At 48.4% G+C, this 15,323-nt stretch overlaps 1 protein-coding gene across 1 annotated transcript in view; it reads left to right on the plus strand.

Moving 5' to 3' along the window:
• Positions 1-66: 66 nt before the first annotated feature.
• IL27RA (interleukin 27 receptor subunit alpha) overlaps positions 67-15,323 on the plus strand; it is a 20,335-nt gene continuing 5,078 nt past the window's right edge. Inside the window, exons 1-10 of the mRNA XM_007129409.2 lie at positions 67-316; positions 759-876; positions 5,216-5,373; positions 5,456-5,613; positions 7,115-7,274; positions 7,580-7,653; positions 11,448-11,631; positions 11,727-11,915; positions 13,806-13,907; positions 13,982-14,140. Coding sequence (XP_007129471.1) covers positions 217-316; positions 759-876; positions 5,216-5,373; positions 5,456-5,613; positions 7,115-7,274; positions 7,580-7,653; positions 11,448-11,631; positions 11,727-11,915; positions 13,806-13,907; positions 13,982-14,140 — 1,402 coding nt within the window. The 5' untranslated portion in view covers positions 67-216. The remainder of the gene's footprint in view (positions 317-758; positions 877-5,215; positions 5,374-5,455; positions 5,614-7,114; positions 7,275-7,579; positions 7,654-11,447; positions 11,632-11,726; positions 11,916-13,805; positions 13,908-13,981; positions 14,141-15,323) is intronic.

A 15,323-nucleotide genomic window follows, 5' to 3' on the forward strand; every position in this document is an offset into this window, starting at 1 on the left:
AGCGCCGCCCACCCCCCATTACCCGTCCTCAGCCCCTGCGAGGGACTTTCCGGCGCAGCGAAGGGGCGGGGAGCCGAAGCGCAAGGTGCGGAGGCAGCTGGGAGGGGTGGCTTCGCTTCCCGTTGCTGCTCGGGCGCTGGACCCCGAGAGCTAAGCGGGCGGCGCTGCAGCGCTGGGCCGGACAGGGCCGGGCCGGACTTGGGGCGCGGGGATGACATGCGGGGAACCCGGGCCGCTCCCTTCCCGCCGCGGCCGCGGCCGAAGCTGGTTCTTCTGCCCCTGTTGATGCTGCTGTTCTGCAGGACTCGGCCCCAGGGTGAGTTACGGAGCGAACTCGAGTCGGCGCTCTGCCGCCGCGCTCCGCAAAAGCGCACATCCTCCAGGGTGAACCGCAGGTTTGTGGCATGAATGACAAAGGTCCGGATGCCACTCTGCTCCCCCCTGGGGCAGGGACCGGGCGATGAGAGGAGTTGGGGAATGGGCGGCAGCGAGGTGGGAGCCAGGGTCCGGGGTTGGGGGGTGGTAGGGGAAAGGGCTCTTCGGGTGGTAACAGGATGTGGCTGGTAGGGGGAGGGGAGGAGTTATGCCTGAAACCTGGGGAGCGGTGCCCAGCGCCCCCTTCCAGCTGCTCACTTCCGTAAGGGACCCTGGATCGCCCTCCACAGTTGTCGGGGGTGGGGGGAGTTCAAGTTCTGGGGTGTGAGGGCGGCTGGGGGAATTGACCCCCTTCCCTCGGACTCTCCCTCCTCCCTCTCCAGGCAGCCCTGGGCCACTGCAGTGCTATGGATTTGGACCCTTGGGCGACTTGAACTGCTCATGGGAGCTTCTTGGGGACCTGGGAGCCCCTTCCACGCTGTACCTCCAGAGCCAGAAGTAGTGAGTACAATGGAGTGATTTGGGGAAACAGAGGCTTTGGAAGAGTGACCACTCAGGTTCTAGACTTCTCAGGTTGAGAGGACCCATTAGTCCTGCCCACCGGCACCCCGCAGCCCTGCCCCACTCTCAAGCCCTTCAATTCCAGGTTCCCTCATTTCCTTGCTGTGTTACCCTGGACCAGTCACTTTCCCTCTCTGAGCCTCTGTTTCTTCCTCTATCAAGTAGTGATAATAGTGGAACCTGCCTCTCAAGGCTGGTACTGAGAATTCAATGAGTTAGGCACTTGGGAAAGAAAATGCTTAATGATTAGAAGCTGTTTTTATTGCTGTGTGACCTTAGGCAAATAGCTTAACCTCTCTGAGCATATGAAAAGATCATTTGGTCTGGTGCTGGGGATGCAACAGTGAAAGAGACACAGAAAGCCTCGTGGAACCCACATTCTGAGGGGGTGACTGATGTTGCTTCACAATGAATCACACCTGGAAACAAATTCATTTCAAATTTGCCTACGTGAGAGGAGAGGGAAAGGAACATTTGAAGATGGGAACTGGGATGGGAGGCTGGTCTTATTTATTTATTTTTTTTTTGTGGTATGCGGGCCTCCCTCTGCTGTGGCCTCTCCCGTTGCGGAGGACAGGCTCCGGACGCGCAGGCTCAGCGGCCATGGCTCACGGGCCCAGCCGCTCCGCGGCATGTGGGATCCTCCCAGACCGGGGCGCGAACCCGGTTCCCCTGCATCGGCAGGCGGACGCGCAACCGCTGCGCCACCAGGGAAGCCCTGGTCTTATTTTTTTAACGATGGTAAAATACACATAAAGTTTACCACCTTTTTTTCTCAGCCTTTTAAAAAAATTTATTTATTTATTCACTTATTTAATTTTTGGCTGCATTGGGTCTTCGCTGCTGCACGCAGGTTTTCTCTAGTTAATGAGAGCGGGGGCTACTCTTCGTTTCGGTGCAAGGGCTTCTCATTGCGGTGGCTTTTCTTGTTGCGGAGCACAGGCTCTAGGCACGTGGGCTTCAGTAGTTGTGGCACACAGGCTTCAGTAGTTGTGGCTCGCGGGCTCTAGAGCGCAGGCTCAGTAGTTGTGGTACACAGGCCTACTTGCTCCGCGGCATGTGGGATCTTCTCAGACCAGGGCTCGAACCCGTGTCCCCTGCATTGGCAGGCGGATTCTTAACCACTGCACCACCAGGGAAGCCCTCTCAGCCTTTTTTAAGTGTACAGTTCAGTGGAAGTAAGTACAGTCACATTGTTGTGCAACCATCACCACCATCCATGTCCAGAAGGGGTGGGGGGCTAGGGTTTTAATTGGTAGAGGATGAGGGAGTAAGAGAAGGTCTTCCCCTTTTTTTTTTAAACGAGGTGAAATTCACATAACATGAAATTAACCATTTGCAAGTGAACAGTTCAGTGGCATTGAGTACATTCACAATGTTGTGCAACCAGTGCCTCTATCTAGTTCCAAAACATGTCCATCAACCCAAAACGAAGTTCCATCCCCAACAGCAGTCACTCCCTATTCCCTGGCAACTACTAATCTACTTTCTGTCTCTGAATTTGCCTGTTCTGGACATTTCACATAAATGGGATCATATGGCATGTGGTCTTTTGTATCTGGCTTCTTTCACTTACCATGTTTTTCAGGTTCATTTATGTCATAGCGAATCAGAACTTCATTCCTTTTTGTGGCTGAACAATATTCCACTGTATGGATATACTATGTTCATCCACCCACCTGTTGATGGACATTTGGGTTGTTTCCAGCATTGGGCAATTGCAGTTGGGCGATCGTGACTAGCACTGCTTTGAACATAATGTGTACAAGTTTTTGAGTCCTTGTTTTCAGTTCTTTGGGGTATATGCCTAGGAGTAAAATTGCTGGGTCATATGGCAGTTCTGTGTTTAACTTTTTTTTTTTTTTTTAAGATGTTGGGGGTAGGAGTTTATTAATTAATTTATTTACTTTTGCTGTGTTGGGTCTTCGTTTCTGAGCGAGGGCTTTCTCTAGTTGTGGCAAGCGGGGGGCCACTCTTCATCGCGGTGCGCGGGCCTCTCACTATCGCGGCCTCTCTTGTTGCGGAGCACAGGCTCCAGACGCGCAGGCTCAGCAGCTGTGGCTCACGGGCCCAGTTGCTCCGCGGCATGTGGGATCCTCCCAGACCAGGGCTCGAATCTGTGTCCCCTGCATTGGCAGGCAGATTCTCAACCACTGCGCCACCAGGGAAGCCCTGTGTTTAACTGTTTGAGGAACCCCTAACTGTTTTCCGCAACAGCTACACCGTTTTATGTTCCTACCAGCAACATAAACACATAAAACACATGTGTTTTTGTTGTTTTTTTCTGAAGGCCTTGATTTGAACCTTTGAAATCCAACCCTTTGGGATGTCCTCAGCTCCTCTCTCTCTCTCTCTCTCTCTCTCTCTCTGTCACCCACATCTGATCCATCAGCAGGCCTTGCCAGCTCTACCTTCTACATTATCCAGAATCTGGCACTCCTCACTTCCTCAGCACCCACCATAGTCGAGTCCCCATCATCGCTGGCCTGCACCGTGCAGTCACCTCTTCCCTGGACTCGGTTTCCACCCTTAGCCCCACAGTCTGTTCTCCACCACAGCATCCAGAGGACACCTGTGAACTTCTGTTTTATTATTTTTTTAATATTTATTTATTTGGCTGTTCTAGGTTTTAGTTGCAGCATGTGGGATCTTCGTTGCAGCATGCGGGATCTAGTTTCCTGACCAGGGATCGAACCCGGGCTCCCTGCATTGGGAGCACGGAGTCTTTTTTTTTTTTTTTTTTTTTTAATTATTTATTTATTTTATTTTATTTTTGGCTGCGTTGGGTCTTCATTGCTGTGCGCGGGCTTTCTCTAGTTGTGGCGATTGGGGGCTACTCTTCTTTGCGGTGCGTGGGCTTCTCATTGTGGTGGCTTCTCTTGTTGCAGAGCACGGGCACTAGGCGCGCAGTATTCAGTAGTTGTGGCACACGGGCTCAGTATTCGCGGGCTTAGTTGCTCCGTGGGGCATGTGGGATCTTACCGGACCAGTGCAGAGCACGGGCTCTAGGCGCGCAGTATTCAGTAGTTGTGGCACACGGGCTCAGTATTCGCGGGCTTAGTTGCTCCGTGGGGCATGTGGGATCTTACCGGACCAGGGCTCGAACCCTGGTCCCCTGCATCGGCAGGCGGATTCTTAACCACTGGACCACCAGGGAAGTCCCACACCTGTGAACTTCTGAATCAGGGCATGTCCCTCCCCAGCTCACAGCCCTCCAGGGCTCCTACCTCACTCAGGGTAAAAGCCGAAATCCTTCCTGCAGCCCATCAGGCCCTGTATAATTTGCCTGTCACCTCCCTGCCCTCACCTCCTCCCACTTTCTCTCTCAATCACTCTACTCCAGAGTACAAGCCTCCTCCTCACTGTTCTTCGTAAAACACCAGGCACAGTTTGGCCTCAGGAGCTTTGCACCAGCTTCTCCTTCTTCCTAAAATGCTCTTCCCCAGGTATCGCGTGGTTCCACACCACATCCTTCAGGCCTTTATTCAAATGTCTCATCAGAGAGCTTTGCTGACCACCTTTCCTAAAATAGCACTGTCACTCTTCATCCCATCATCACACTGAATCCTCCTCACCCTGCTTTATTGTTCTTTATATCGCTTATACCACCATCAGTTATATATTTATGAGCTTCTCATCTGCCTCCCCCACTGGAACACCAGCTCCGGAGAGTGGATCCTTGCCGGCTTTGGTCATAGTCCTATTCCCAGCTTCTACAACAGAAATATATATTTGCTGACTGAACAGTTGCATAGAAGTAAATGTGCGTATACGTAAGAGGTGCTCAGTAAACAAAATAACCACTGCTCATATTACATGTATTGTGCCCCTGACACTTGCTGTTCTACATGCAGTCCATTTCTTATCTCATTGTTCCCCTCCTCTATTCAGCCCTTTCAGCAGGCACTTTTTTTTAAAGACATTTATTTATTTATTTATTTATTTATTTATTTGGCCGTCCCGGGTCTTAGTTGTGGCACACTGATCTTCGTTGGGGCATGTGGGATCTAGTTCCCTAACCAGGGATCGAACCGTGGTCATTGGGAGCAGCGAGTCTGAACCACTGGACCACCAGGGAAGTCCCTCAGGAGGCAGTTTTATCACCCTTGTTTTGTAGATGAGGAAACTGAGGCACAGAGAAGTTAAGTTGCTTGCTCAAGGTCACACAGCTCTGAAGCAGGAGAACTGGGATTTGAACCCAGGCAGAAAATACGTTATCATTACAGCTCTGGGCCCAGCCCACTGTATGCTGCCCTGATTCTTGCATCTCTCCTCACAGCCATTCCAACAAAACCTGGACTGTGGCAGTGCCTGCTGGGCAGAGCTGGGTGACCATTCCACGGGAACAGCTCACCACGTCTGACGAACTCCTTGTCTGGGTGGCCAAGGCAGGCCGACCTCTCTGGCCCCCAGTCTTCGTGAACCTCGAAACCCGAAGTAACAGGCGGGAGTGGGGGTTTGCTACATGTGGGGTGGGTGGTCTTGGAGGCCCTGGCTCAATGCACCTCCCCTTCCTCAGTGAAGCCGGATGCCCCCCAACTGTACCCTGATGTGGACTTCTCAGAGGATGACCCCCTAGAGGCCACTGTCCAATGGGCCCCTCCTATGTGGCCACCCCATAAGGTCTTGGTCTGCCAGTTCTACTACCGAAGATGCCAGGAGCTAGCCTGGATGCTGGTGAGTGTCAGGGACCCTTTTCCCCCACCCTACTCTGGGCGGGGCCCGGGACATCATTCCCAAATCAGACACCTAGCTCAGAGCTCATTCCTCAGCTGGCCCTGGAGTCTGTCCACATTCCTCACAGAAGGCCTGTACATGCATCTTGTTCAGCTAAAAAATGTTCCCCCAAGATAATCTATAAATTCCATGCAGTCCCAATCCAAATTCCACTTGGAATTTTTTTTTTTTTTTTTTTTTTGGCCACGCTGCGAGGTTGCGGTTGCGGGATCTTAGTTCCTTGACCAGGGATTGAAGCCGGGCCCTCGGTAGTGAAAGCAAGGAGTCCTAACCACTGGACCTCCAGGGAATTCCTTCCACTTGGAATTTTTGAGAAACTCAGTAAACTTCCTCTAACATTTTTGTGAATGAATAAAAATCCTCAAATAGCTTACATTAACCTTAAAATAAGAGGTTAACAGCAGACACTTTGCATCTACTGTGTGTCAGACACTGTTCTAAGCTGTCTATTGAATCCTTACAAGAACTCTTTGAGGTAGATGTGTTTTATGCCTACCCATTTTACAGATGAGGAACAGAGCCTGGTTTTCAGTAAACACTCAAAAGTAATAAAAGCAGCTCACATTTCTGAGCACCTGCCACGCATCAGGGCCCAAGCTAAGCAACCTGCGTGAATTATCTTGATGAGTACCCCCAACCTCCCTATATAGTAGATGCTTTTAAGATCTCTATTTTATAGTTGGGGAAGCTGAACCTCAGGGAGGTTAAACAACTTTCCCAAGTTCACACAGCAAAAAAAAATGGAAGACAACTCCAGTGCAATGGGACCCCAGGAGTTGGGGAGCCTGCCCATGCACTTTAAGAGCACAGCACCAAAGTTGCAAGTATCTTTCATCTCATATCTCATTGGCCAGAACTTAGTCACATGGTCTCACCTGATTGCAAGGGAGACTGGGAAATGTAGTCTTTATTCTTGACACACATGTTCCCGACAGATACTCAAGGGTTCTATTTCCAAAGGAAGAAGGGGAGAATGGATATTAGGGATAACCCACTGTCTCAGTCACAGCTTTTCAAGCAAAACACTACAATATAGAGCAGAGTTGTTGTCACTGTGAATATTCATGCAATTCAGAGCAATGCTAAGATGCAGACTTTGCAGTCTAACTGCCTGGGTATGAATCTCAGCTCCAGAACTCACCAGCTATGTGACCTTGGGTATGTCACTTCCCCTCTCTTGGCCTCAGTTTTCCTCATCTGTAAAATGAGAATAATATTAATAATAGAATTTACCACCTACTGCTATACCTGGCACAGAGGATAATCAACTTGTCTCTTTTTTCCAGGGATTGTCCCAATTTTAAAACCAAAAGCCCTGTGTCCTAGGAACCCACTTGATCCCAGGCAAAGCAGGACAGTATTGGTCATCCTATTGACATATAAGGCCAAGTACTTTCAATTCAATCTTCAGCCTCATCACTCTCCCCTGTCTCTCCCCCAGCTGGAACCAGAAGTGAAATCCATACCCCTGACGCCTGTTGATATCCAGGACCTGGAGCTAGCCACTGGCTATGAGGTATATGGCCGCTGTCAAGTGGAGGAAGAAGAGGATCTGTGGAGCGAGTGGAGCACCATTCTGTCCTTCCAGACACCACCCTCTGGTGAGGATCTCTGGGCTTACCCCTACACCCTCAGCCCCTCTCCTGGAAGTCCGGCCAATCATGCCATTCTCATTTGTCATATTTTATAGTTGGGAAAGCTGAACCTCAGAGAGGTTAAGCAACTTTCCTAAGCTCACACAGCAAAAAAAAATTAGAACACAACTCCAGCGCAGTGGGACCGCAGGAGTCGGGGAGCCTGCCCTTGCACTTTAAGAGCACAACCCCAAAGTTGCACGTATCTTCCATCTCATATCTCATTGGCTAGAACTTAGTTACATGGTCTCTCCTTTTTTCATCCTTACCAGCTCCAAAAGATGTGTGGATATCAGGGAACATCTGTGGGGCACCAGGCGGACAGGAACCCCTGCTTCTGTGGAAGGTGAGTTGTGAGGACCATGTCTCTGCACATGTCAGTAAACCCCAAATAACAGTGATGTAGAGGACTTCCCTGGTGGTCCAGTGGCTAAGGCTCTGCACTCCCAATGCAGGGGGCCTGAGTTTGATCCCTGGTCAGGGAACTAGATCCCACATGCTGCAGCTAAAGATCCCACATGCTGCAACTAAAAGATACCTTATGCCACAACGAAGATCCTGCATGCCGCAACTAAGACCCAACATAGCCAAATAAATAGAATAAATAGATTTTAAAAAACCAAAAAACAATGATGTAGGGAATTCCCTGGTGGTCCTGTGGTTAGGACTCTGGGCTTTCACTGCCGAGGGCCTGGGTTCAGTGCCTGGCTGGGAACGAAGATCCTGCAAGCTGAGCAGTGGGGCAAAAAAAAAAAAAAAAAACAAACGAAGAAAACAAAAAAACCCAAACCAAACCAAAAAACCCCCCCAAAACAATGATGTAAACAAGACAAAGGTTACTATGCTGCCCTCTTGAGGTTGCTTCAGGGCTTCAAGGAGGGGATGCTCAGAGAGGTCCTGGCATAGTGCTGGGTGCAGAGAAAGCCTCCACCAATGTTGGCTGAATCTAGGAGATCTGAGCTGAGACATGAAGATGCGTACAAGTGTTCCAGTCAAGGGGGACACCAGGTGCAAAAATTTAGAAGCAAGACTAGGCTCAGCTCCACAAAGTATAGAAGAATATGCTAAGGACTTTGATGCTAGTATTAAAGGGCATTGTGAGATGACAGACAAGAGTGAAACAGTCCTCACTGATGCAAATCTGCTGAGCACCTACCGTGTTCCAGACATTGCAAGGCCCTGGCTCACAGTAAATATGGCAAGAAACAAAACAACAGGGCTCATACTTTCTTGGGCCACACAATCTAATATCACTAACTTTAACCATGCATAATACTTACAGAGCTCTTACTATGTGCCAGGTCCTCGCCTACAACACTTATTTACGTTAACTAACTTTACAGATGAGAAAATGAGACACAGAGAGGCTACCCCAAACCAAACAACAGCTAAGTGGCAGAGCTGAGGTTCTTTGGCTTTCAAACCTTAATTTTGAAATTAAGGCAGTTTCAGTGCCTCTGTTTTATTTTTTTTTAATTCATTTTTTTTTAATTCATTTTTTTTCTTAATTTTTTGGCCATGCTGCATGGCATGTGGGATCTTAGTTCCCCAACCAGGGATCAGACCTGTGCCCCCTGCATTGGAAGTGCAGAGTCTTAACCACTGGACTGCCAGGGAAGTCCCTCGTGCCTCTATTTTATAACACATACTTTGTAATGCCCCCTTACTATACTGAAATGAAATACATAGCTAATATAACCCATATATACATATATTTTAAAATGTGTATAATACAGTGTATTGTATTATAACATACAGTGTATTGTAATATTCAGTAGTAGAAAATAAAGGGGAAATAAGGCTACTACATAATGGCAAAATATTCAGTTTACCAGTATGATATGAATACTAAATCTGTATGTACCTCATAACATGGCTTTAAAATACATAAAGTAAAAATTGACAGAACTACAAGGAGAACTCTATGAATCCACAACCGTCGTGGGAGATTTTAACATACCCCTCTAAGTAATTTCATAACAAGCAGATGGAAAAACAAGCCAAGATCCAGAGAATGTGAACACATGAATAACAAACAACCTAATGGACTCAACATAGGAAACATCAGAACATGCATTCTTTCCATATGCAAACAGGACATTTACCAAAATCATCCACATGCTAGGCTATTGAGCTGGTTTCCAAGGACTTCAAAGGGATGAGGTGATGCTGGGCACATTGAAAAATTCTCTGATCAGAACACAGATTGTGTTGGAACTAGATAATAAAAAGTGCTTAGAAAGTCCCCATATGTTCAGAATATTTTAAAATTCAGTGAATGTTAAAACCAAGTCCCAAAAGCTTTTGTATTTATACATCAAAATGTGTTTGGTTCTAGGATCAGTTAAAATTATTAGACAGGGTTTTTCATCTACAGAAGTTTCCAGTTGGGATGACCTTCAAAAGTCACAAGGGATGTGGGACAATTTTTTTGTTTCTAGGAGAGGGTAGTGTCCCTGGCTCTTGCCCATCAAATACCAATCATTGAGGCAAACAAATATTCTCACAAGTTTCCCCAAAGCACTCTGGAGGGTACTGTCCTCTTTGCTATGCATAATTACTCCTCTATACAACAGTGGGAATTTTGCAGTCCCTAAGAACTGCACACGACAGACTAAGGTAAGGTGAGGGAAGACAGGGTCATGTAAGTGCATGGTCAGATCCTGCCTGTCTTTAGTCAAAATCTTTTTTTTTTTTAAATTTATTATTTATTTATTTTATTTTTATTTTTGGCTGCATTGGGTCTTCGTTGCTGCACGCGGGCTTTCTCTAGTTGCGGCGAGCAGGGGCTACTCTTCATTGTGGTGTGCGGGCTTCTCATTGCAGTGGCTCCTCTTGTTGCAGAGCATGGGCTCTAGGCACGCGGGCTTCAGTAGTTGTGGCACACGGGCTCAGTAGTTGTGGCTCGCAGGCTCTAGAGCGCAGGCTCAGTAGTTGTGGCGCACGGGCTTAGTTGCTCCGTGACGTGTGGAGTCTTCCCGGACCAGGGCTCGAACCCGTGTCCCCTGCATTGGCAGGCGGATTCTTAACCACTGCGCCACCAGGGAAGTCCTAGTTAAAATCTTGATAATTTGTTTGTCATGGCTTTTCTTTTTGCATTAATTTTTTTAAATTAAAAATAAATTTTTTTTGACTGCGCCGAGCTGCATGTGGGATCTTAGTTCCCCGACCAGGGATCGAACCCACGCCCCCTGCATTGGAAGCAGAGAGACTTAACCACTGGACCACCAGGGAAATCCCTGCATTAATTTTGATTGATTAAAATATTGCGTACAACAGGGTCCTGCTGTATAGCACAAGGAACTATATTCAATACCCTGGATAAACCATAATGCAAAAGAATATGAAAAAGAATGTATACATATGTATAACTGAGTCACTGCTGTACAGCAGTAATTAACACAACATTGTAATTCAACTATACTTCAACTACAACTATACTAAAAAATAAAAAAAATTTTTTTTTAAATATTGCATTAAGGGCGTTCCTGGTGGGGCAGTGGTTGAAAATCCGCCTGCCAATGCAGGGGACACGGGTTCGAGCCCTGGTCCGGGAAGAGCCCACATGCCACGGAGCAACTAAGCCCGTGTGCCACAACTACCGAGCCTGTGCTCTAGAGCCCTTGAGCCACAACTACTGAATCCCACATGCCACAACTACTGAAGCCCGTGTGCCTAGAGCCCGTGCTCCGCAACAAGAGAAGCTACTGCAATGAGAAGCCCACGCACCGCAACGAAGAGTAGCCCCCGCTCGCTGCAACTAGAGAAAGCCCGCGCACAGCAACGAAGACCCAATGCAGCCAAAAATAAATAAATAAATTACAAAAAAATAAAAACCCACTGTAAAAAAAATATATATATATATATTGCATTAAAATATAATTTATCTTGATTGGATTTTTGGTATCTTCTCTTGTTTTGCCGCCAAGGTGAGTGCCTCACTCACCTCACCCTAGTTCTGGCCCAGGAGCTGTATTCTAATTCCATCTCTGCCACTGAGCCACTCGGAGACTCGGTTTCTTCATCTTAGAGTGAAACAAAAATATTTCACAGACTGGTTTGTCAGATGACCTCACTGAGAAGCACAGTATGTACCTGATAAATGGGAGATATTAACCACTTCTTCCCCTCATCCCTCAGGCCTCGGGGCACTGCGTGCAGGTGAGCTACAGAGTCTGGTTCCAGATTAAAGATCAGGAGGTAATCCAGGAGGAGACCTCATTCTGCAACTTCTCCATCCCCACTCAAGCGGAGTGGGCTGGAGTGTCTGCCATCAACGCCACAAGCTGGGAGCCTCCTACCAACCTCTCTTTGGCCTGCTTGGGTAAGAGGCTGTGAGCTTCCTCTGAGCAATGCCCTGGAGGTGCAAGAGGGGACTTCCCGAGTGGACAGCTGAGATTTCTCCTCCTCATCCTCTAGGTCCAGGCTTTGCCCCTCATGGTGTGGTGGTCAGCACCATCCCTTCAAGCTCGGATCTGCTGGTGACTTGGCAACAGGGGTCCGGGGAGCTGCAGGAGCATGTGGTGGACTGGGCTCGAGATGGTGACCCCCTGGAGGATCTCAACTGGGTCTGGCTTCCTCCTGGAAAACTCAGTGCTGTGTTGCCAGGTGAGGCCCCAGGACACCTGGGTTCCCATTTCAGCTGTTGGAGAGCAGACTGATGGCTGGATTTGCAGAAGAGAGTGTTAAAGTATCATTAATTCATGCAAGAAATATTCATTGACTACCTACTGTGTGCCAGGCCATGTTCTAGACCCTGGTAGACAGTGATGGCAGCTGATGTGTATTGGCATTTACCATAAGCATTAAATCATTCCAACTTCCTTATAAAGTAGGTTTCTGCTATTATCATACAGATAAAGAAAAAGGCCCAGAGAGGTTAAGCAACTCACCTGAGGCCATACAGCAAGTATGTGGTAGAACCAGGATTTGAACCACATAGGCTCCTGAAGCTAAACCCTGAACCATCACCCTACTCTCCTCTCAGCAGCATCCCCACCCTTATCCCCACCAACATCTCCATCCTCATCTTGTAGGGCAGGCACCCAATGAAACAAAAAACAAGTACATCTGTAATGTAATTGGGGCAAAGTAAATCAGGGTAAGGGAGAGGAGGGAGGATAGCTATTTCAGAAAAAAAAAATTAGAAAAGGCCTCTCTGGGAAAGTGGCATTTGAACTAAGACCTGAAGGAGGCGAGACAGAGAGCCGTGAGGATGTCTAAGGGAAAAGCAAGAGGGAACAAACAGTGCAAAGGCCCTGAGGCAGGATTGTGCCTGATGTGTTAGAGCAGCAGTGAGGAGGCCAGCATGGCTGGAGTGGAATGAGCAAGGGGGAAAGTGGGAGGAGGTGAGGGCAGGGAGGTGATGGGGCAGAGTGTGCAAAGCCTTGTGGGTCATGGGGTGAACTTTGACTTTTGCTCTGAGTTAAGGTGGGAGCCACAGAGGGTTCTGAGCAGAGGAAGGATGTGCCCTGACTCAGGTGCTTACAGGCGCCCCATGGCTGCTGTGGGAGGGACAGACTGGGAGGGCAAGGGTTGGAGGTAAGAGACCCAGGAGAAGGGACTGTGTATGTCCAGGTGGGACATGGTGGGGACTGGACCAGGTGGGGACCAAGGAAGGAAGAGAAGCAGGCAGATTCTTTTTGGGGAGTCTTAGAGCAGAATTTTGGGGACCCATTTGGATATGTTGCACCTCATGTGCTCATCCAAGTGGAATTGTCCATGGGACTATCAGATACTCAAGTCTCAGGTCTAGCAATAAGTTCCAGGCTGAGATTTAACACTGGGGAGTCTGTCCTTGGTGTAAAGAACTTGGGAGAGCATGAGAAGGTGTTGAGCGAGAGATTTAGGACAGAGTCCCAAGACCCATACGTATATATGGACAAAAGAAGAGGAGCCCCAATTCTGGAAAATTCCCAGTTGGGGAAGGCCGTATGGCAGCATTAGTTTTGAGAAGGGATTTCAGGAGCCTTACTTACTGTAATGGGTGGTGTCAGGGCCCCACTCATAGGCCAGCATTTGACTATCTCCCAGCCTCTGGCACCTGCATTCCTGGCCTGAGGGCTTTTTCTGATCTGAAGCATTTTGCCTGCCTGGACAGCTGGAAGTGCTGGGGAATCAAGGCCCCTCAGGTGCAGCCCTCTGCCAATGACTGATAATGGTTGATGGATAAATACCCCAGCTCCCACCCTCCTGGGGTGGGATGGTACTCAGGATTGTGCTCTCTGCTGCCACATAGAGTTCACCAGCGGCTGAGCCTTGGTTGGCCATGTTGGGAACTCGTTCTCTAACACATATTTATTGGGTGACTTTCCTTCCCTGCTTCACTTCCCCACTGCCCTATTGGTGTTTTCTGGGGTTCTCCCAGATAAATTACATTTATTCAAATTCTTGTATCAAGGTGTCCTTCTGGGGACACAAATGAAGGTTCCTACAAAATAAGAAATGAGTCGGGGAGGGGAGCCAACTCTAACTGGTCTTTGCTCCTCCCCCACTCAGGGGATTTCGAAGGAGGGGTCCCCTACCAAATCACGGTGACAGCAGTCTCTCCTTGGGGCTTGGCCCCTGCCCCCTCAGTCTGGAAGTTCAGAGAGGAACTAGGTAAGTGGGGGCGCTGGAGGATGGAGGGTCCTGGAACCCTGGCAGAACTTGACCCGCTGACTTTCTCTCACCAGTACCCCTGGCAGGGCCAGTGCTTTGGCGACTCCAGGATACCCCCCCAGGGACCCCTGCTGTAGCGTGGGGAGAGGTCCCAAGGCACCAACTTCGGGGCCATCTCACCCACTACACCCTGTGTGCACAGAGTGGGACCAGGCCTTCTGTCTGCATGAATGGTGAGCTCCACTGCCTCCTGTCCCTGCTCCCAGCCCCCACAAGACCCACCTATCAGTCTACCCCTCCCCTTACCCCCAAATGGGCCCCTTTGGCTCCCTCTCAGCCCCTGGGAGAACACACGCTATCATGGGTTCCCTAGTGGATAATAACCCAGGTGTGGCTATCAATGTAATAGACTGTCATTGGGCCATTAAAAATGAAGACTCCTATCTATATTTATTGCCATTGAAAGATACCTGTCATATTTTATTAAGTGAAAAAGATAAAAGGATTGTAACACTTTGTGGGATGGTTCCATTTTTGTAAAATAAACCCAGCACTGAGCAAAGCAGAGGCACAAATATGAAAAGAAATTCCCCCACAATGTCAATAGGGACTGTAGGATTACATATGATTTTTAAAATTTATTTATTTATTTATTTGGCTCTGTCGGGTCTTAGTTGTGGCATGTGGGATCTAGTTCCCTGACCAGGGATTGAACTCAGGTCCCCTGCATTGGGTCTTAGCCACTGGACTACCCCGGAATTCCCTAAAGATGACTTTTATTTTTTTTTTATATGTTTGGGTGTAGGCTAAATTTTTACTCTGGGCACAAATTCCTTTTTTTTTTTTTTTTTTTTTTTGCAGTATGCCGGCCTCTCACTGCTGTGGCCTCTCGTGTTGCGGGGCACAGGCTCCGGACGCACAGGCTCAGCGGCCACGGCTCACGGGCCCAGCCGCTCCGCGGCATGTGGGATCTTCCCGGACCGGGGCATTAACCCGTGTCCCCTGCATCGGCAGGCGGACTCTCAACCACTGTGCCACCAGGGAAGCCCACAAATTCCTTTTTAAAATATCTTTTTTACCCTTTCCACTCCAGTTTTATTGAGATGTAATTGACAACATTACCGTGTAAGTTTAAGGTATACAGTATAACGGTTTGGCTTACGAATATTGTGAAATGATTCCCATAAGTTTAGTTAACATCCATCATCTCATATAGATACAATAAAAAGAAAAAGCAAAAAAAATAATAAAAATTCAAAATACCCTTTTTTTCTAATTACCAAAGTTATCTGTTCTTTTTTTAAAAACCGACACATTGGGGCTTCCCTGGTGGTGCAGTGGTTGAGAGTCCACCTGCCGATTCAGGGGACACGGGTTCGTGCCCCGGTCCGGGAAGATCCCACGTGCCGCGGAGCG

The sequence above is a fragment of the Physeter macrocephalus genome, chromosome 2 (assembly GCF_002837175.3).
Source record: "Physeter macrocephalus isolate SW-GA chromosome 2, ASM283717v5, whole genome shotgun sequence".
Taxonomy (NCBI): Eukaryota; Metazoa; Chordata; class Mammalia; order Artiodactyla; family Physeteridae; genus Physeter; species Physeter macrocephalus.